This window comes from Saimiri boliviensis, chromosome 19 (assembly GCF_048565385.1).
Source record: "Saimiri boliviensis isolate mSaiBol1 chromosome 19, mSaiBol1.pri, whole genome shotgun sequence".
NCBI classification, from domain to species: Eukaryota; Metazoa; Chordata; class Mammalia; order Primates; family Cebidae; genus Saimiri; species Saimiri boliviensis.
The window spans coordinates 36,175,513-36,197,546 of record NC_133467.1 but is presented as its reverse complement, the minus strand read 5'-3'; the positions used below and the strand labels follow the sequence as shown (position 1 = coordinate 36,197,546).

Below are 22,034 nucleotides of genomic sequence, written 5' to 3'. Positions count from 1 at the left end.
TGCTGGGATTACAGGTGTGAGCCACTGTGCCCGGCCAACCTTTGCATTCCTGTTTCTCCTCTCCCACTGCACGGACTCCCCAGCATTGCTCTGGAGCAGGTGCACCTCTTAGAACACTTGGCTAGCTGGTAGAAATGTCCCAGGACAAAGTAAAGGGATAATTAACAGCTGCTGATTGATGTGGGCATGTGGGTGACTGAGCTTGTAGCAACAATGGAAATTAATTAAAATTAGCTGCCCTTGCAGCTATTGAGGTGCTGCCTTGATCTCTGTGGCTTCCACGTGGTTACCTTAGTATTACAGACACATCCGGAAATTGGAGTTCTGTGTTTAGGTGACATGCCTGCTGTGGCTGTTGGATGATAATTATGTAGATTTTCCTCTGGAACTTAATTTTGCAAACTGTCAAAACGGGCTTGTTATATTTATCTCTTAAATCATTAGGGAATAATAATTAGACCAAAAATGATGTAAAATGCTTCTGTATTAATAATCATTTTTAGCTCGAAACTGCTGGTGATAATTGGTTTGTGGGGTTGGTATTTAGAACTGCCTTAGGAGACTCTGAATAAAAAGGCACCTTATGTGGTTGCCTGGAGGGGACCAATTTTTAGCGTTGTGGCTTGACTTTGTTATGGGTAAACAAGAGAGGCAGACCTTGTGGTTTAACAGAGGATATGTTCAGTGTTTCATTGATTGACAGCAGTAGTTAACTTTCACTGAGGACTTACTGTCTAATTGTTTTGCTGTATGAACTCATTTAATTACCGCAGTAGGTGCTGGGAACTACCCCATTCTGCAGATGTGAGCACCAAGAAACTCACCCAGACTTAAGCAGCCAGTCAATCCCCCAAATAGGATTGTGGCCTGGACACCCTGACTCCTGAGTCTGCACTTGTAACTGCTGTGTTGTGCTGTTTCTGTTTCTTAGTACCTACTGCATGTCATTGTCCTGAGCCCAACTAAATCCTCACATCAAGGCAGGTGGAATTCCTGGTGTGGAAGAGGAAACCAAGATTTAGAGAGGGAAGAATTTGCCCAGATTGTTTTTTATTTTCTTGTCTTGTCTTGTCTCCTCTCCTCTCTTCACCTCACCTCGCCTTGCCTCACCCCTCACCCTTCACCCCTCACCCCTCACCCCTCACCCCTGGCCCCTCGCCTCCAAGCCTTCTGGACCTTTGCACAAATGAACCTTTGTGGTATTTTTTTGTTTTTTGTTTTTTGTTTTTAAGAGACAGAGTTTCACTCTTGTCGCCCAGGCTGGAGTGCAATGGTGCCATCTTGGGTCACTGCAGCCTCTGCCTCCCAAGTTCAAGTGATTTTCCTGCCTCAGCCTCCCAAGTAGCTGGGATTACAGGCATGTGCCACCACACCCGGCTAATTTTTTGTATTTAGTAGAGATGGGTATCACCATGTTGGTCAGGCTGGTCCCTTCCTTCCCCTCCCCTCCCCTCCTTTTTCTTTCTTTCTTTCTTTTTTTTTTTTTTTTGAGACGGAGTTTCGCTCTCGTTACCCAGGCTGGAGTGCAATGGCGCGATCTCGGCTCACCGCAACCTCCGCCTCCTGGGTTCAGGCAATTCTCCTGCCTCAGCCTCCTGAGTAGCTGGGATTAGAGGCACGCACCACCATGCCCAGCTCATTTTTTGTATTTTTAGTAGAGACGGGGTTTCACCATGTTGACCAGGATGGTCTCGATCTCTCGACCTCGTGATCCACCCGCCTCGGCCTCCCAAAGTGCTGGGATTACAGGCTCGAGCCACCGCGCCCGGCCCTCTTTCTTTCTTTAGACAGAGTCTTGCTCTATCGCCCAGGCTGGAGTGCGGTGGCATGATCTCAGCTCACTGCAACCACCTCCTACAGGGTTCAAGTCATTCTGCCTTAGCCTCTCAAGTAGCTGGGATTACAGGCGCCTGCCATCATACCTGGTTAATTTTTGTATTTTTAGTAGGGAGAAGGTTTTGCCATGTTGGCCAGGCTGGTCTTGAACTCCTGGCCTCATGTGATCTGCCCACCTAGGCCTTCCAAAGTGCTGGGATTACAGGTGTGAGCTATAGTGCCTGGCCCCCAGGTCATTTCTTATTTCATTCTTTTATTCAGTATGTATTTACTGAGAGCTTAGCATGCACCAGGCATTTCCTAGGCCCTGGTGTTACCTCTGTGATCAAGCTAATTGGTGGAAGACAGTTGTCATTCTTGTTCTTGTGGTGTTTACATCCCAGTGGTAAAAGATACAATAAACAAGGAAATACCAGATCATGAGTAGCAGCCGTAGAACTAAAATATGATTATGTGATGAAGAGCGAGAGGTCCCTTCTTTAGATGGTTCTTAGGGAGGCCCATTTTGTGGGGTAGTGACATCTCTACTGAGATCTGAGTGCCAGCTCAGATCCAGCCACTTGAAGACCCGACTGAGAACATTCTAGGCAGAGGGAGGCCTGCAGGTGCCCCAAGGTGTATGAGCCTGGTGGGTGAAGGGGAGGGGATTAGGCGGAGAGGTCACTGGGAAGGGGCGTCCATTGGTGCAGCCTTGAGAACCAAGGTCAGGACTTTGGGTTTTATTTGTAAGCACAATGGGGAGATGTTGGAAGATTTTAACCAGTGATATCATGTGATCTACTTTTTGTTTGAAAAAGATCACAGTCCTCGGGTGGTTGGATTGTGGGGGCAGGTGCTGCAGCAGGGTGTCCTGTTTGCTGTTGCTGTCATCCTGGTAAGAGGTGGCAAGTACTGGGGTGGTGGATATGGACACGGAGAAAAGTATTCATGGACTTGGGTGTGTTTTGGAGGAGGAGGTGGCTTGGCTTGCTGATGAGTTTGATGTAGGGAGCTTGGAAGAGAGAGAACTTAGGTGAACTACTCTGTGGATAGTGATGTAGTAGGCTGGGTGCAGTGGCTCACGCCTGTAATCGCAGCATTCTGGAAGGCTGGGGCAGGCAGATCACTTGAGCCCAGGAGTTCAAGACCAGCCTGGGCAACATGGTGACACCCCATCTCTACAAAAAAAAAAAAAAAAAAAAAAAAAAAAAAGATAATGATGCAGTTCACTCCAATGGAGAAAGCTGGGCTGGGGAAGATCTGCCTTGTTTGTTGGTGATTGCAGGCTCCTTGGGCGGGCCTGTGGCAGACACACTGAGTCTGTGTACCTCTTCACTCCCATGTCAAGCGGACATTGCATGTGAGTGGAATTCCAGAGAATGATGAGGGCTGGGCCTGCAGCTTCGAGAGTCCGTGCTATACTGTTGATACCTAAATCTGTGGCACTGGAACTGGCCTCAGAGAGAAGGTGGATGGGGAGAGGACAAGTCCTGGGAGGCGCCAGTGTTGAGCAGCTGAGCTGAGAGGGCCAGCCATGGAAAGAGAAGGAGACCCAGATACGTGTGATGTCTGTCAGGGATGCCGAGAGAAGCATTTCTGGAAAGAGGGAGCCGAGAGGGTACTGCAGGTGGATTCAGAACAGGAACGTGACCGCTGGATTTGGCAGCGTGTCAGTTCGTGCTGACCCTGTGCAGGGCCATTTCAGGGAAGCCCGAGAGGAGACAGATGTGAGTGTGGAGGTAAGCAGCACAGAGGCTGTGAAACCGCGGCATGGCAGTGAGAGGAGCGCAGAATCAGGAGTCGGGGGAGCGTGAGGTCAGTCAGGGTCTTTCCAAATGGGTGATAGAACCTTCTTGTCTCCCGTGGGAAAGGCTCAAATGTGAGGGAGGCAGTGCTGGAGGAGCGGGAGAGTGGGTCTGCAGAGTGAGGGCTTGAGCCCGAGCAGGTCCGTGCAGCCGAGTGTGCCAGGGAGGGGTGGCGGGGAAGGCAGGAGTGGGACAGGGGTTGGTGGTTTGGGTGGGGAGAGGATGAGGGAGTCCTGACTCATTGCTTCCTGTTTGCCCTCTGATGAAGAAACAAGTTAATGGGCAGGAGTTGTGGGTGTTTTGAATAAAGGAGAGGACGTGAGGTTCTTTGGAGAGAAGAAAAGTTGAGGCACGTGGGGGGCCGGGGGTCGGGGGGTAGCGGGATGGAAGTGCCTGGATGCAGGGCAGTGGGAAGGGGGACAGATACTTGGGTTTCCCCAGGGTTGGGGTTTTTTCAGGTGAGAACAGGGGAGAGAGGGAGACCAACGTGGGCTGGGGCTGCAGGGCTGTGGGGAGCAGCAGGGCACCCAGGTCTTTCTGTCCCCACCCAGCCCTGCTTCAGCGTGACTGCCATCCCTTCTTTTCCTCCCAGCAGGGCGCCAGGCTAAGCATCCTGGCAGTGCCTTCTGCCCCTGTGTGGGGATGGCTGCTGTGCTGGGCAGCTCATTCTGTGGCTGTAGCTCTAGAAGAGCACTCCCTGGCAGCAGCCCCTGCTCCCTGCCTTCCCTGCTCCTGATCATCTTTTCCTTGGGTTGGCTTAGGATGCCTTGAGGATGGAGAAAGTGGGTGGATGTCTCAAAAGTCAGCTAAAGTCAGAGTCAGAACAGGGGCTGCCAAAGCTCTGTCTCCCAGTCTACCTGGAGTGACTCAACATGGAAATCAATAAAACAGAGGCTACCATGGCTGACTGAGACCTTTCATTTTTCTCCCCAGGTTTCAGAGAAGGCTTCTGGTGAAGGATTTGGCAAAACCGCCGGTGAGATTCTGCGCTGCCGTCCGTTTCCGGGATGTGGCTCTTCCAGCCCCAGTTGCTGCAGCCTTCCTTCCAGCTCAGTCCCCTCATGATCCTTAGTCTAGGAAATATCCCTTTTCCCTTTCTTTCTCCAGGATGTTTGCTTGCTTGCTTTTTTTTTCTTTGAGACAAGGTCTTGCTCTGTCAGCCGGGTTAGAGTTCAGTGGCGTGATCATAGCTCACTGCAACCTCAAACTCCTGGGCTCAAGCCATCCTCCCACCTCAGCCTCCACGGTAGCTAGGACTACCACGCCTGGCTAATTTTTAAATTTTTTTATGGAGGTGGACTCTTTCTATGTTACCTAGGCTGCTCTCCTTGCCTTAAGTGGTCCTTCCACCTCAGCCTTCCAAAGTGCTAGGATTACAGGTGTGAGCCACCATACCCAGCCCTAGGATGCTTTCTTAAAGAATATCATCTGACTGACCCTCCCCACCCGGATGAGAATCTAGAGACTGGGAAGTGGGAGGGAGCAGCTTCTTGGCCCATTTTATGCTTCCTTTGAGGGCAGGGCCAAGGCCTCTTGTGGGTGAGGGGAGTGCATGCCTCTCTGGGTAGCTCTCCAGGACTTAGTCTTCTGCCTTCTAGCTATTACACAACTCGCTTCTAAAGCTCCTGCTGACCTGTGTGAGACAGAGAAACCGAGGGCAGCCTTCTTTGCAGTCCCCTTGGAAATGAGGTGAGCAAGATATAGAAAGACCACCAGGGCAAATGGCAGGTACAAATGTCCTTCTGACCCCCCGAGAGTGGGGACAGGGATAGTACTGGGGTGGGGGATAGTTTTCGGGAACTCCTGTGTCAGACCCAGGCTGTCAGGCTGTGACTCACACTGACTTAGAAAATCAGCTTCCCGGCTGGGCGTGGCGGCTCACACCTGCAATCCCAGCACTTTTCAAGGCCAAGGTGGGTGGATCACTTGAGATCAGGAGTTCGAGACCAGCCTGGCCAACATGGTGAAACCCTGTCTCTACTAAAAATACAAAAGTTATTAGCTGGGCATGGTGGCATGTGCCTGTAGTCCCAGCTACTCGGGAGGCTGAGGCAGGAGAATTGCTTGAACCCAGAAGGCAGAAGTTGCAGTGAGCCGAGATTGCGTCACTGCAGTCCAGCCTGAGTGACAGAGTGAGATTCTGCCTCAAAAAAAAAAAAAAAAAAAAATGATAATAATAAAATCAGTTTCCATTATGTACAGCAAAGGCCTGTGACTGTCACCTACCCTGGATGCCAGGAGACCATCATGCCACTATGACCCGTGCTTTGCTTTAACAGCAGATACCGTTCTTAATGTCAGGAGTGCCAGAATCGTTGGTTTCACTTGAAATACTGTAGGGCCTGTGGCTTTGGTTTTGTTGCTAACCACATGTGGTTTAGGCAGGTGATTGAGTTAGTGGAGCAGCAGGGAGACATTTGGAACGTGCGTAATCGCAGAGAGGAGCAGCTCTGGGATGAAAGGCATGTCCTGCATGGTAGACAGTCCACACATGCATCATCCGGAGGCTCGGGAATCACTTAGGAGGCCCCAGATCTAACCAGTGGGGACTTCTGTCCATCTCTCTGTCTCTCTCGGAGTTTCTCTATGTGTTTTCGTTTCCCTCTGCTGCTTCCTCTTCCTGAGCTCTCCAGCCCCTGCGTCCCCAGAACGGCGCTTCCTTTCCTCCTCCGTGCACTGAGATTACTTGGGAATTCGCTCTGGCCCCCACTGCGGAGCGGAGCGGGCGGGCACAGCCTACCTGCTTAGGGGACCCATCCCCCAGGCAGCTCAGCCTCCTGCGGGACAGGTGTGGGTCCGGTCGGTCGCTCCTTTCCTTGCTCCCCCTTGCTCTTCCCGCAGAGGGTCCTTCCTGGTGGCGCTCCTGAGGGAATGCTTCCAAGACCTGAGCTGGCTGGCGCTCATCCACAGTATTCGTGGGGAGGCGGGGCTGCTGGTGACTAGTATCGTCCCAAAGACCCCGTTTTTCTGGGCCATGCACATCACTGAGGTATGGACTTGTTGGTGGCCCCCTCGGGCTCCTGTGCCTTCCTGTATGGCCTCCCTGGGGTGGGCACATTGACAGAGCCGGTCAGTGGTGAGGATGCTTGTGGTAACTACAGTCTGATCCCCGGGTTAAGTCTCGTTCTGTTTCCCACCTCATACCTGATTCCCTTGGGACAGATTATCAGTGCTAACATAACAAGTGACATCTGTAGAGGCAGATTCGTAATGCAGTGCAGGCAGTGGGGCCGTTGCGTTTTATACCCCACAGGCTCTGCACCAGAACATGCAGGCGCTGTTCAGCACCCTGGCTCAGGCGGAGGAGCAGCAGCCCTACCTGAAGGAGTCCGCCGTGCAGCGTGGGACCCGGTGTCTGGCAGAGTACCGCCTGGGGGATTATGGATGCGCCTGGAACAGGTGTGTGCCCGGGCATGGGCAGAGCCTACGGGAGAGGCCTGCGGGGAGAATGCTCCCTCCTCGCGTTCCCTTCCTTTGGGCTCTCGTTTTTCCCCGGTGGGTGCTTCTCTCAAAATTGTTGTTGCTCACCATCATTTCCCCACTCAAGGATTGGGGAGAAGCAACCAACTCGCTCCACGTTCACACCCGCTTTGCTGAGGACTGCCTTGCATGGCACTGGGGGGAATGATTTTCCTTTGTCTTTCCCCTTTCCTGTGGCCAGGTGTTGGGTGCTGGACAGGGTGGACACCTGGGCTGTGGTCATGTTCATTGATTTTGGGCAGTTGGCCACCGTCCCTGTGCAGTCACTGCGCAGCCTGGACAGCGACGACTTCTGGACCATCCCACCCCTGACTCAGCCATTCATGCTGGAGAAAGGTGAGATATTCTACCCTCCTCCTGAGGGTTTCGGGACAGGAGATGCCATGCCTGCTTCTGGGACCTGAGTGGGGAACAGCGTAGTGGGCGGCTAAGGTGCTTCAGTCTCTCTTTCCACCCAACCCTGATTTTCAGCATCTGACCCTAGCAAAGCTGCTTCTCCGGTAATGGTTTTCATTCCTGGGCTCTGGAGCCCCAAGATCCCAGGAGGGACCTCAGATGCTGCCCAAAAGCTGAATTCTCTGGGAGGGGAGAGAAGAGGGCGGATTTCCCATCCTGCTTCCACCCAGAGCTGCTCAGCTTTCATCTGTTTTACACACTTTGCATGTTGCTTCAGATTCACTGGAAAAAGGATTCTGCGGTAGAAGAAAACTAGCCCTCGAATGCCAGTTATAGACGCCAGAGCACTGCACTCAGGGTCTTCTCTTAATGTGCTTCATTTAGCCTCAGACACCTGTGGGTTTCCCCATAGGTGGAAATGGAGAAGCCCCTTCTTTTTCTTTTCTTTTTTTTCTTTCTTTCTTTCTTTCTTTCTTTTTTTTTTTTTTTTTTTTTTTTTTTTTTTTGCCAGACTGGAGTGCAATGGAGCAATCGCGGCTCACTGCCACTTCCGTTTTCTGGTTTCAAGCAATTCTGCCTCAGCCTCCCGAGTAGCTGGGACTACAGGCATGCACCACCATGCTCGGCTAATTTTTTTGTTATTTTTTAGTAGAGACGGGGTTTCACCATGTCGGTCAGGGTGGTCTCAATCTCTTGACCTCGTGATCCGCCCGCCTCGGCCTACCAGAGCGATGGGATTACATATGTCAGCCACTGCATCTGGCCCGAGGCCCCTTTTTAAGATCAAAGTTAGGTGAAATGTAAAAGGATAAAATTTTATCCTTTACATTTAAATGTAAATGCTTTAGGGGGCAGTCAGAAGTGGAGGGGAAGAAGCATACCTACCCAGAAAGTAAGATGGAAAAGTCTTTTTTTTTTTTTTTTTTAGAGGCAGGGTCTCACTCTGTTGCCCAGGATGGAGTGCAGTGGTACAATCATAACTCACTGTAGCCTCCAACTCCCAGGCTCAAGCGATCCTCCCACATTGGCCTCTCAAAGTGCTGGGATTACAGGCATGAGCTTCCATGCCTTGGCTGTTATGGAAACATTTTACAGACAAACAAGTCTTTTAAAAATGGAAAGGCATCTCCCAAAAGTGCAGGGCCAGAGCTTCCTGGGAGGCTGGTGGTGTTTGTGCCCAGTGGGCAGGGAGCACCACCCAGAGGTTGTCTTGAGTCATTGCATGAAGAGGGTCCCTGCTGCCCAGCCTGCGAACAGCCAGGCATCAGGAGCTACTTCAGGTGACCCAGGGAAGAAGAGCTTCCTGTCTCAAAGTGCAGCTCCCAGCCTGTCAGAAGGACCAGATTCCCCAACCCAGAGATAAGTCAAGATAGGTGTTCAGTTTTCCTTCCTTTATGGATGAGGAAATACGGCTCAGAAAAGTGAAATGAACTAATATTTATAATAGCAAGAAAATGGTATAGCTGGGGATGAAACCTAGGTCTGACTCTTCGTGATTCAGTTTCATGCATACAAACAGTCCCAGAGTTTCAGGGATATGGTGGGATGGGAGGAGTTGCGTAGGGGACAAGGTCCTGAGGAAAGCTGGGTGTTTGATGAGCTCCCTGCACTTCCTGTTTCCAGCCATGTAAGAGAGCTTGCTTCTCATGGTGAAAAACTCCACTTTTAACCTTCCTCTCTCCAGCTGAAACTCAGAGCAAAGTTCAGTGAACATGATTTTCTGTCCCCACTAGAATTTCTCCTTAAAAATCCCAGATCCCTGTGATTATTTTAACAAGTCCCTCCTCCCTTTATCTGCTGTTATTTTGCCCTCCCCCCATGCTGCCTTTTCAGCGTTTATCATCTCACTTGATCCTGGCAGCAGGGATTTAGCAGGAACTAGCAGAGACTTGCTGCTTGGAGCTGGCTGGCGGCTACAGCACTTGCCCTGCAGCCCCCGCCTTTTGCTTCCCTCCTTTGCTTCTCCTGCCCAGCCCAGTGCCAGTGAGGTTTGGTTGTTGTGTCTTGTTTTGCAGACATCTTGAGTTCGTATGAGGTTGTCCATCGAATCCTCAAAGGGAAAATCACTGGTGCTTTGAACTCGGAGGTAATTGCCTCTGCATCTAACTTGGCTCTTCTCCCTCCATTCCTGCCCTTGGGGGTCTCTGCAGTGGCTGCTGCCCAGGCCTGGATACAGTATTTACCTGGCATTCTCTTAGATCAAACAAGCTGGTTTTCTGAGGGGTTGGGTGAACTGGCTGTGTGGGCCTACCTTCCCATCAAGGCTTCTCTTTCTCTTCCAGTCGCACATCCTAAAGTTTGAAGAGTCTAAATAATGGGGCTCCCCTCAGCATGTTCCCTCTCCTGTGTGCCACGGATCCAGAGGCCGCCCGCCCTGCCCTCCTGTGCCCCTTTAACCCTTAAGGCCTAGGAGGTGAAAAAGGCCAGACTGTGCCCAGGATTGATTTCCATTTTGCTTTTACTCCCAGCTCCCCTCTCAGAAGAGAGTGAAGTCTCATTTGTCATGTGTCTTCAGTTCCCCAACTTGGCATGAACATTTGAACCCAACTTAGGAAGCTGCCATTAGGTTGAAAGCCTGAGGCAGCGGGGATGTTCTTTCCTATGTCTCTTCTCTGCACCCCAGAGCACGATAGAGGCGGTCCTAACAGATTCTGGATAATGGAGAAGCCCTCCTCTGCTAGTTTTCCTGGCATTCCATGTAGAATAGGTAGAGTAACATTTAACCAATGAGCAAATAAATGTTGGCATGTTTCATGAGTTTGGAGTGATTGGTATTTCTTTCCAGCCACCCTTCCACTGCCCTGCTCAGCCCTCTAAAACTGCTGCAGTGAGATTAGAGCCTGCCCGTGTGGGCTCTGGGCCATGCAAACCCTGCCTGGGATATAGATGATACATGTTTAAAGTGTAGAGTAATGACCTAAGAGTTCGTTTCATTTCTCCTTGCCTTCTAAGTGAAGAGAAGAAAATTGTTTCACGATGATATGGTCTTGATTCTTTTTTATACTTTGTACTTTATTAGAACCCTAAACTTAAGGTCATAAAAAAGGGAGTGCTGGGTTTGGCAAGAAAAATGGAGGATACTCTTAGAGTTGGTGTTCTGCAGCTCACGGGATCAGGCATTTTCCTCTACGTCAAGTGAACGTGAACCTCACTATTTCTTCAAATAATTTTATTAGAGCCAAACTATTTAAATAATTTTATTTGTTTCACCCTTTGGTAGATGAGAAAAATACATTACAAAATACATTATACAGAAGACAGCTCACAGTACACATTACTAAAAACACAATCTACATTCCAGCCAGGGCTGGTGTTAAGTTCAGAAGAAAGCCACAGAGGCCTTGAAAACCAGATTTCAGCTCTATGGAATGAATTTTCCCCTTGTGTCCCGTCTTTATCTCAACCTCGGCATATATTATTAGCACCCCTAATTAGGTGGGTGTGGGTAGAGTTAGAGCAGCATTGAGTGGGACTGGTGGACTCTCCATCCACCTAAAGCAGCAAACATTAAAGTCCCTCAAAAGAAAAGGGGTGGGGGAGGGGGGCAGAATGGCCAATGTGAACATTGCTGTGTCTCAAAGTATTGCAGAACTCCTAGCATCCTACAGTTCCCAGGCAGCTGTCCCCAGTCTGGGTTTTTGGAGACTTGGGTCTTCACTTAGCCATCCTTGGCCTCTGTCATTTCAATCTTTGAGAGCTGCTGGCATCGTAGGTCCTAAGAGGCTGTCTCAGTCCCAAAGCAAGCTTACAGACAAAGAGATGCAGGCAGCACCCGCTAGATGCAAAGTCATGCCCAAACTTTTACAACAGCAAGTACATACAACACAGCATTGACAGTTCCATCTCAGTACAGACTCCCCACTTCACCTTCCCTCCCTGGCAGTTCCTGAGCCTGGGGTAAGGACACAGGTGTATAGAACAAGCCCCCTTAAAAAGCTAACCCTTCTGGGAATGGCTCCAAAGAATCTACAGTTTTCCAAGCCAAACAACTTCAGAGCTACGCCTTTTCTTTCTGACAAAACCAAATGAAGCAAGAGAGAGGAAGGCGAGCAGAGCTTACCAATGATCACCACCCGGTGCCGGTTAGAAGCCACTTTCCAGGAGAGGAACCAATGAGCAGTGGAGTTGCAGCCACACAGCTGAGATCAGAAAAGACCACATACACACTCAGATACTGTGTCCCCATCCCCACTCAATTCATTCAAAAGGAATTCTATGAAGCAGCCTCTTGAGCCTCATTTTCCTTTCTTAGAAATTTGAAAACATCTGTGACTAGAAAAGTAGTCCTAAGAATTGACACCATCTTTTCAGCCTACTACATTGTAGCTTAGCAGGCCAGGCTCTGCATTCCAAGGGGGCAAGTCCTGGTTGCTCCAGAGGCCTTGAGGCGAAATCTAGGGGCGGACCAGGTGTGCTTCAGCTCCACGTTTCTCTTGCTTTAGCAGCAAAACGCAGCCTTTCATCTCTACCAGAGCAACAGTGGACTCGTACCCCTCCCCACCTCCCAAGTAGTTCAGGGGATGGGGTGGGATGTGCGAATAAAAATAAAGATGAGTCAAGACCAGCATCTTCAAATTAACAAACTGTAATTGTTTTCCCAAAGATACATTTTTTTTCATACACATCCATCATACACTGTAACCAAAAAAAGCAGTGTACATGAAATAAGAGAAAATAAATTAAAAATCCATAGCATAGGTAAGGAGGCTCTAGTCTGGAGCACAGCTGAGTTTCCAGCAATATAAGGAGGCTCGAAAGTTTCTTTTATAAGAATGCCGGCTAGCAAGGGTTCCAGCAAGGTGGTTGGTTGGTCTGTAAGTCAGTCTTGAGTACTTGAAACAGTTCTGTGTTTGTTTTTTTGTTTTTTTTTTTTCCTTAGCGTTTAGAATAGCCATCATTGTCCTGCAATAGGCAGAGCTATCACGTCCAGGAAAAATGAGGGAGGGAACCACAGAGGCAGCGTGAGATCCAAATACAGCATTCAAAGGTAATTGGTCCAGTGGTGCCTGGGGAGGGAGGAAGGGTGATACTCCGGGGTTAGCCATCTTCCTTTGGGGGTGTGTACCAGCCTGCCAAGAAATGGAGCCGTCAGCGAGGTGGAGGTTCGGGCCCACCCTCCCTGCCCTGCCCCAATCTCTGAAGACGTCTCCAGTGTCAGAGGTGAAAGGATATGGGGAAAGGCTACTCAGTGTGGGGAGAGGTGTATGGGAAGCTGAGAACCTGCACACCTGGAGATGAGAAAGAAAGGGGCATGATGTGCCCAACCTGAGACGATGGGAGAGTTAGATGAGCTTTTCAAAGGGTGGCCGAGGAGCTTATTGGCCAAGCTTATCGGTGATATGATCATTTTGGTGTGTTTCTGGAAAAGGTTGTGAACGTCAGCCACTGCCAGTCCCTCCTGGGAGAACTGGAGCAGGTGCTGTGTTAATGGGTGGTAAGTATCAGAAACCAAAAGAAGGGGTTCTTGCTCTGGCTGGAAGTGAAAACCTGGGCGTGGCAAGTGTCCGAATCTCCTGAGTCCTGGCTCCAGCCTCACCGTTTTTTTCGTGGATCTGCACCAAGGACTTGTAGGACTGCTGTGCTCTTGTCAGACTGTATTGAGACTGGGGACAGGAAGCCAACACATCAGGCCATGGCCAGCTGTGGCCTGTGAGCTGCCCCTCACCTTCTGCAGGCTGTCACCCAGAGACCCTGGAGTCCTGGCTCCCAGCACTGTGGTCTAGTACAACACTTAAGTACCTTCCACCTAGGAGGGCCCTTGGGGGCATAATCCCACAGTCTTCCTTTTCCAGACCCCCCAACCTCCCAAAAGTCCTAGGGGTGCCCCTAGGGGCCAAACCACAGTTGTTCCACCATGGGCACCCTAGGCCCTCTCATCCAGTGCCACCAGCGCAGGGGCCTCAGGCTCTCCTTCCTCTAAAGGCGGCTGCTGTGGCCTGCTAGCGGCCCCAAGTATACTTGGCTTCACCCAGCCCCACGGCCCCAGGCCCAGGATCCTTACTTTGTTGGCTCCAAACTGCACTCGTGCTTTCCCCTTCACCAGTGTGGCACTGATCTGCATGATCACTGACTCTATGGAGTAGGCACTGCTCCAGCCCTGGGTGATGGGAGGGACAAAGCAAGCAGGTCCAGATGGAGCTTCCAGAGAAGGCTCACGCTTGTCCTCCTGGCAATCAGCTGGGTATATAGGAGGGCCCTTGCCCTTTGTTCCCAGCACTGCCACCTGTCTGTCTAGGTCAGTGGGTGCAGACCCAGCCCAGCAGAACGAAAGGGCCACATCACTGCCTATCACCCAGCCCGCAGGGGTGTGTGTGCCGTAAAGCTCAGCCAACCCTCGCCCAGGCCGGCCTGGCCAAGGAAGAGAGACGGGCTCACCTGTTTGGTGAGAAGTTCCATGCAGATGGCCCCTCCGCCCAGAACATACCTGCATGAGAAAGGTTAGTCAGCTGTGCCTGACAAAAGCTCCAAGTCCCTTCCCCGCCCTCAGCCAGAGGAGATGCCCTCTTCTGCATGCCAGCCACTCACCCTCCAGAGAGGACTGGAGACACAACCCTGACAAATGGTGGGTCAAAGGGAAAGTTATCCTGAGAGAGAGAGAGAGAGACAGAGAGAGGGATGACAGTCAGGGGAGGGAGGCCAGCATCCTCCATAGGACTGTCAGGCAGACGGCGAGGCCAGAGGGAGAGACCGGAAAGGAAAAGCCTTACTTTAAAGGAAAAGTTAAGTAGGATGAAGTCAGCTCCTTCTTTCTCTTTGAGGATCTGGAGATCGTTGTGCAAAGCGCTGTCCTGGTCAACTCTATGAAGCAACGAGCCTGGGCTCAGCTGCCTGGGTCCAGCTCAGGAGCTTCATAAGGGCCCTTCCCTGGCTAGCAGCAGACCACCGAACTACTGCCCACACCCGCTCTGGGACCCTGAACCAAAATGCTGGATGGGGCTGCCCTGGAGATCCCACCACAATAGCCCCACTCACACTCCTCCTCAACTTCCTCTCCAATCCCAGAGTCCCCACTCACTTGAGGAGTTTGACATTCCAATCATACAGACTGTCATTCACGAGTTCGACTGCATAGTTTCCTGGAAGGAGGAAAAAGATAGGTGTTAGTAGGACGGTCCAGGTGGTGAGTGGTCTCTAATGCAAACTCCTTTTCCAGACTGAGAGAAAAAGATCAATAGCTCTAGGGTGACCCAGATGGACATGCAACCAAGCCACTGGCTGGAAGAGCTCCATTCTCCTTGGCCTGAAAAGTTCATAAGCACTCCCGGATCAGAGGACTTCTTGGGGCCCCATGCCACCAAACCCCTTTCTGGGCGACGCCCGTGCAGGCCCTTCTCTGGCGCAAACTCACCGCCTTTGAAACTCTGTGATCGGTATATATCCCTGAGCTCCTTCATCAGCCGGTCAGTGGCCTGCACCGAGCCAGACACTGCACCCTGTGAGGGAGGGATGACAGGAACATTCCTTGGTCGTGTGGTGTATACACACACGTGTTAGACCTTAGGGGCAGTCTGGCAGCTTACCCGGGATTTAGGGAAGGATTAGGCATACCCCCAAAAAGGAGTCTGCTCTCCATACTGAGATGCGACAGCCTACTACTTCCCAGCCATTTCCCACCAACCCCTTCGCCAGCCCCTCCCTAGAAGGCACGTACATTTAAGTAATCTTGCCTCTGGTTCTTTTTAATTTTCTCTAGGATGGCCAGGTTTTCTTTTCCAATGCCATCATCTTCCGATTTCTTGCCCTCAGCCGGCTCTTCCTCTTTCATTTCATAGTGATCTAAGTCTTCTGTGTCCTGGGGGAGGTGTTGGGTGGGAGTGAAATGAAAAGGAAAAAATTCAGGTTAGAGAATGGCCGTCACCTTCGCAGTCCCATCTGGCAAAGAGCCAAAAGTTAAAGTGCCGCAGTCCATCTAGCAGTCTCACACACACAACACACGTCCCATTTTTAGAACAATTTCCAGCCCTATCCCTCCACAATCTAAAGGATGAGGCGAATCTCTTCAGCTCTCAAGCTAAGCAAGAACTTAGGGAGTGAGCAGAGCTGCAGCTGAGACCAAGGCAGGGACTCAGCCCTCTTGTTTTCTAGACTGACCCTGCTCCAACTGTTCCTAACCCTTGGCAGCAGAGACTCTTCCCTAATTCCTACCAGAAATGACTCGGGCCTGACCCTGTGACTCAAAGCTCCTATTTCACCGGGCGACTATTGCACCTGGGAGTTCTCAGGGCCCCAAGCCTAAAGGAGAAACCTGGATCATTAAATCTCCTCTCCTCGCTACAAATCTGTTTTTTGAGGGCATGCACAGCATGAACTGGATATGCAGAGGCACCCACTGCCAGATGGAAATGAGAAAGGACTTCCAGAGAGATATATGGAAGAGGTCAAGAACAGAGTTAGCCCCTTATTCATCCCACTTCAAGTAAGCAAGCGGCTAACTCACTGAGCATGGGGGGAGAAGGAGACCATATCTAGGGTTCAGCCCCTCGGGCAGATGTTGGGGGTGTGGCCCAGAGGGTTGTCCAATGTCTGGGAGGAGTAAATTTCATGTGTCATCAGCCCTTTGCCAGTCTCAAGACCCTTAAGGAGTTATAGAACCTGGGATATTAATCTAATGTTAGGAAATAAATCAGAGTGATCTCCCATTTCTGGCAGGATATACTAACCTAATTATCACATCGGCAGGTAAGGTCTACTGAGTGTTTATTACGTGGCAGGTTCTGTCCTAGGTGCCGCACATGCTAACTCATTTAATTCTTTCAACCACCACATCATTATTCTGTCAGTATCCATTTTACCGATGCGGAAACCGAGGTCTAGTGAGGTTAATTATCATGCCCAAAGTCACAGAACTCTTAATAGAGCTAAGATTCAATCAAGTCTGTCTAGCTCTAAAGCTCAAACTCCTAACCATGACTTTATATTCTGTACAAGTACGTTTTTAGAGAATACATCAGATGGATTGTTTAGCACTTATCGTGTCTCGTCTGAGGCATTTTATATATAACATCTCACTTAATCTCAAGACAACCATATGTATTAGGTATTACAATCCTTCTTTACAGATAATAAAACTGTAGATCAGTGAGATTACATAAAATTCTTCAATTAGGATAGCTGGGATGCAAACATCGGTTTGTTGGACTCCAAAGCCATTTGAAATTAACTTACCAAGTACTTGGTTGTACCTGCTTTGCACCTGTCTTCAGTGGTTGGATATGGGTGCCCTGTCTCCTCTACTACACTGGCTGTTCCTCCAGATCAGTCAATCTGTCTTTATTCCTTTGATATTTTTCTCTCTCCATTTCTAGACTGGAGTTCTGGGTAATGGGTGATCAACGCTGCTGACCGAAAGAGCTTTCAGCCCATGCCACCTTGGGGGGCAAGCTTACCTCAGGCATCTCCTCATCTTCATCTTCTGAAGACACGTCTTCCTGTGTGCACTGCAGTGGGGAAGGGAAAGATGGAGATCAGAGCCCCAGTGGCTTGCTAGAATGCAGCCTTCAGCCTACTCCCCTGAGCCCCCAGGTCTGGAAGCTCTGTGCCTGCCTGTAATGCTGCCAGTCCCTCCACCAGCCAGATCTGAGTGGAAGCAAGAGCCCAGGGAATGGCTTTGCTACCTTTTTCGCCTATCACTGCCACAGAATAAAAAAAAAGCAAAATGGCTATGTCACCCACCTCATAAATCTCAGTTTAATTTTCCTAAGAACCCCTCCTTTACTTGATCTTCTTTAGATTCATACTGCATTGGTAGGGGCCTTGGTCCCCAGTGGCCACCAACTGCTACTGCTAAAATAATAGTAAAAATTCCCCCTCCCTTTCAACATTTGGGATGCTGCCCATGAGAGTGAGTTTTGATATGAGAGATAAAGCTACTAGTGCCCCATTTAGCAAGAGTAGATTCCCATCTGGAGAAGAACGAGGGTGAGAGTCATAAGACACGTATGTGTTTGGAAGCCGGTGGGCATGGAGAGAAACTACTGCAGATTTGTCTCAATTATTTACTGAGTACTCTCCGTGGGGCAACTCCGCACAACAGGGCCCACCCTCAGCTGCTCACCTGCTCTGCTGGCAAGGGTTGATCCAGCATCTCCACATCTGGATGCTGAGGGAGGTTATAGAGTTTACACAGGTCGGAGATGATCCTCTTCAGATGCTGTAATAGCTACAGGTAGGGGACCACAGAAACATCAAATACTCCCTTCCCCACTCCAATCTGGACAAGTGCATGGACGAGCTCTTAGCTTGGGCCCCAAACCAATACCTAGTTCTCTAAGCCTTATGGGCCATGTGGCTGTGGGAATGAGTCTCCTGATGGACCAATCCCAGGGCTGGTGCAGCGTCTCCATCTGGCTTCAGTAAGCAATTCCCCTGGGAGGTTGGCCCCTAAATGTTTAGCTGCCTGTACCGTCCACTTTTGAGGATCCCTTTCATAGGATGCCTTCATGGCATGAGCCTCACAGTAATAAAATGCACCCCTACCCTTGTGGCCCCCTCACCAGAGTATTCCCTTTCTTTATATCCACCAGCCTCTCCAAGACAGCAGCCAAGTTAGGGTCATCCGACTCCACCGACCAGATGGGGGGCACAGCAGGGTATGACTCCTGAGGGGAAGAGAGCAACAAAAGCAATCAAAATGGGTGATGCGGGGGAAAGCCAGGTTTTGCCTGCCCTCTGCCCCCCAAGACTTCTAGCCCCCAAAACACATAAACCCCCAATTCAGGTCAGCATCTAACCAAGCACTTTCACAACAAATCCTAAACTGGAAAAAAAAAACAACAGTCCTTGGAAGGACTCTTTCCGAGAAGCAGGCTGGGACCTTTTTCTTTCTTTCCTAAGAGTACAAACCAGGAAACCCGGCACAGCCAAACTTAGCTAACAGCGAGGGGGGGCTTCTGATCTCCTGCACTGCCTATACAAGTTCCAGACTTCAAGTTCTCCCTGGACCCAGAACAGAGTCCTCCAAGCTTGCTTTTCAAACTCCAGAATCAATTGAGGAAGGGATCACCTCATCACAATCACACTGAAGTGAAAAAAGCAGAGTTCAGTAGGGAAAGAAGTATAAGAACTCGACTGTATCTCTAGAACCCAAGAGTAAAAGGGTACCGGCGAGAATCTCTCCACACCACTCCCAGAAGAACCCCTCAAAGACCAATTCTCCCCACCTCTCCCTTGGGAACCTGCCACCTTCTCAGTCCAGGCGTGGGCTGTAGGGCTCCACATGGCAGGCTGGCCTACGCTGCTGACATTCCCAGCATTCCTGAGCCACGGTGCCAAATGCAGCCTGACCAGACTCCCCCTCTGCCCAAACCAAGGGGGCTAGTTTAGGCCAAGTCTCCTGTTTAGGGGCCAAGGGGCATCTGGCTGAGGACTCCCTAAATTTAACTTCCTGCCAGAGACAAAGGCAGTAAATGGCCTCAGGCAACAGAAAGCAGCTGGATGGGGGCAAACCTACCCTTAAGGAATTAGAAGCTTAATTCAGGAACAAAATTAACTCTTGAAGTTCCCATACAAGCCAAGGAATCCCTAACCACCTCTACTGGGTATCTCGGCACTGCCACGGCTCTAATCCTCAATGCTAGGAGAAAAATAATTATCAAAGACGCCCAAGTCTTCACTTGACTAAGCCACTCCTAGCCCTTCAATTCTAACTTTTCAGCAGGAAAGAGGAAAGGAAATGAGAGAAATGGTTTGAGTGGGGTATGAAATGGTATGAGTTTTGGTGGGGCACCAATCAATCCAAACTGAGGCTTACCTCACCAAACCTTGACCTGGTTTGATTGAGAAAAGGGACAGAAAACACCGTGTCAGTTGAATTTAGGCACCGAAGTACCAGAGAATTCACAACTCTGCCTTTCCTCAGGCTACTCCGATTCGGTCTGCCTGCTTGGATAAAGTACTGTCTGCTAGCATTTCAGCTACTGCTCCCGGTAGAGAGAACACCGTCACAGCAGGTAACATCAACCAATGTAAGTGCTACACCATGCAGTACCAGACATTCCCAGATTAGCAGAAGCCAGTTCTCTGTTCAAGGGATGTCTGAGGGTAGACCAGGCAGGAGACATGTAAGGTGTATGCCTAGGATGGAATGCCGCTCACAGGGGAGAAATGCAACCGGTACTGCTCAGAAGAAATGGGGGTAGCCCTGGCACATCACATCACTATCATTACCAGGAAAGGCAACAACCCACGGCAACTGGACATATCCACAGGGAACAGGGAGGGGAGTGGTACAACTGCTACCAGCTGAGGCAGAGAGAGGAGAGTTAGAGGTTACACCAGAAAGAGGGAATCCAGAAAAAGAAGAGGAGTCAGTGAATTGCAAACTATGACTTGGTGAAGTTCAGAGAGCAAGAGGGGCTCCACGAGGGATGCCTAGGCGGGGATCCCACAGGTGGCAACGTCCTAAGTCAGAGGTACTACTGAGAAGGGGGCATCACTGAAATGTGCAGAGAGTTCCAGGCCAGGGCTTTCCAGCTGGGGTCAGTGCCGAGGCCTAAAACCTTGAAACAGGAGTAAGGGGAAGAAAGACGCATTCCTAGGTGGCAAGAAAAAAAGTTGTGGAGGAGTAGCCAAAAAAGCCAAAATCATGAACCCTGGGATGTGGGTGGGTTCGTGGAAATGGGTAGTCTAGGCGCCATATGTCGGGGTGTCCCTCGCTATCGGGGTCAATGGTAGCGATTCTGGGGGCACCGCAGAACCTCAAGCAGCAGAAACAAGTGTAACCTGGAGGGAAAGAGCTGAGCCCCCAAAGGGGCTTCGGCCTCCCAGGTCCTTCGAGAGCAAAAAGCTGGATGTAGTGATCCTGGGTCCCTGACAAGGGGCCCCCACAGAAGCGCAAGCGAGAGGGTCCTCACCGTGATGTTGCAGTGGATGCGGACAGGATCCCCAGGCACCGACCCCCGTTGGGGGAGATGCGGTCCGGGCGCGGCCCCCGCCCCGGCCCCTCCGGCCCCAGCCAGCAGGAACTCGCAGCTCAGCTCGTCCAGGCAGGCGCTGGCAATGCGGAAGCGCTCGTGGCCGCGGTGGAAGATGGACTCGAGCAGCTTCAGCTCTCGCCTCAGGCAGGGCCCCGGCCCCGGGCCCCCCCCTGGGCCGCCCCCGGCCCCCGGCGCCGCCCCCTGGCCCCCCAGCTGCTGCCCCGGCCCCGGCTGCTGCTGCCCCTGCGGCTGCGGCTGCTGCATCCTCCGCTCCGCTCCGCTCCGGGGCCGGCGGGCCGGGAGCCTCCGGCCTCCGCTCCGGGCTCCGCCGCCGCCGCCGCCGCCGCCGCGGTCCGCACTTCCTGATCCCCCCTTCGCCAAGATGGCGCCGCCGCCACCTCCGGGACAGGCCCCCCCCTCCGCTCACTGGCCCCCTCCAGCCGCCGGAAGCCGCGCGCCCCTCCTCCTCCTCCACCTCCTTCTCCTCCTCCTCCTCCTCCTCCTCCTCCTCCTCCTCCTCGGCGGCCCCGCCTCCGTCCCCCTCACGTGACTTCCCTGCTCTGGCCTCCTCCACGTGATCTCTCCGTCTTTCCCGCCCCTCTGTTCTCGCCTGCCACCCTCCACATGTGACCCGGGGCTTGGGGCTTGCCTCGCTGTGAGCGCCTCAGTGCGTGTTTGCGTACGTCGTGCGTGCTTGCGCGAGACGCCTCTTCGTCGGCGCTCCCCTCTCACGTGACCCAGCGCCGCGTGCTCCCAGGGGCTACCCGCGCAGGACGCTGTTTCCTGCCCCGGGCACGGCTTCCCCCGCCCTCGAGCCGTGGCGAGTGTGCCCGGCACTCCATGGTTAGAGAAGAAAGAAGTGCAGTCTCCGCCGTGCGGTCCTTATCCTGCGCCCCCCATGCTGGTCTTCGGCGCAGGATCCCGGAGCCTCTGCTCCCCGTGCGGGGTGGGCATACTGTATCATCACACTGAATGAGGGGCGTGTGGTCGGGGAAGGAGCCCGGGACCAGGATGCAAGAGACGTAGATTCTCGTCCCAGCCCTGGCTCTGTCGGCGTTTGGTGACCTTGGGTTAATCACTTTCCCGCGCAGTCTCAGTTTCCTCATTGTACAATGGTTCTCATGAGGATGATGCCTGTTTTTTCCTATTTCCAGGGAGGGATTCGATGAGAGGAGACCATGAAATGAGGAATGGTAATAGATCACTGCTTTATTATGTGTAAGTGGTAGTCAGTAGCTGGCCTTTTGCGATTTTTAGACCCCATGGGTCTGGACGAGGTTGGGGGATGGGCACCATGGACTTCCTCTACGGAGTCATGAAGGAGTGCGGACTTGGGTGGACCCCATGCCCCGTCCTAAGCCTAAATGGCTAACACCTTGTCGCAGTGGTCCTGGCAGCTGCCGGGAATAGGTAGTGCCTCCAGACCCTCGCTAGGTGGCACTATCACAAAGGACAAAGCTGGCTGAAGCTACAGAAATCCCGAGCTGGCATTCCTTTGCCAAGGGCAGGTGTCATTAGCCTGTGGTAAGGCCTGCTCAGTTCTGCTGGGCCAACTCAGCCCTTAAACCACTGGCCGGATTGCCCCCTTTCTCTCCCACTTGGGCTATAATGAACTAGCCTTTGC

General features: G+C 51.6%; 2 protein-coding genes across 4 annotated transcripts in view; one reads left to right on the top strand and one right to left on the bottom strand.

Annotated features, from left to right (window-relative positions):
- Positions 1–10,239, top strand: part of TDRD10 (tudor domain containing 10) — a 50,905-nt gene extending 40,666 nt beyond the window's left edge. For both annotated transcript variants that reach the window (XM_074390185.1, XM_003937756.4), the window contains 7 exons: positions 4,554–4,596; positions 5,219–5,309; positions 6,462–6,609; positions 6,874–7,019; positions 7,282–7,436; positions 9,512–9,582; positions 9,779–10,239. In XM_074390185.1, coding sequence (XP_074246286.1) covers positions 4,554–4,596; positions 5,219–5,309; positions 6,462–6,609; positions 6,874–7,019; positions 7,282–7,436; positions 9,512–9,582; positions 9,779–9,811 — 687 coding nt within the window. In that variant the 3' untranslated portion in view covers positions 9,812–10,239. The remainder of the gene's footprint in view (positions 1–4,553; positions 4,597–5,218; positions 5,310–6,461; positions 6,610–6,873; positions 7,020–7,281; positions 7,437–9,511; positions 9,583–9,778) is intronic.
- Positions 10,240–12,065: 1,826 nt separating this feature from the next.
- Positions 12,066–20,859, bottom strand: UBE2Q1 (ubiquitin conjugating enzyme E2 Q1). Of its 2 annotated transcripts, XM_010348603.3 has the most exons (13): positions 20,348–20,837; positions 17,990–18,094; positions 17,551–17,655; positions 16,883–16,933; positions 15,148–15,288; positions 14,845–14,929; positions 14,512–14,572; positions 14,204–14,294; positions 14,022–14,080; positions 13,872–13,920; positions 13,498–13,593; positions 13,033–13,099; positions 12,066–12,565 (listed from the first exon to the last, which is right to left on the bottom strand). In XM_010348603.3, the coding sequence occupies exons 1-13, from the start codon at positions 20,672–20,674 to the stop codon at positions 12,534–12,536; spliced, it is 1,269 nt and encodes a 422-aa protein (XP_010346905.2). In that variant the 5' UTR covers positions 20,675–20,837; the 3' UTR covers positions 12,066–12,533. The 2 variants fall into 2 exon arrangements, with proteins under 2 accessions (XP_010346905.2, XP_074246285.1); XM_074390184.1 differs by lacking the exons at positions 14,022–14,080; positions 14,204–14,294 and having other exon boundaries at positions 20,348–20,859.
- Between the last annotated feature and the right edge of the window lie 1,175 nt (positions 20,860–22,034).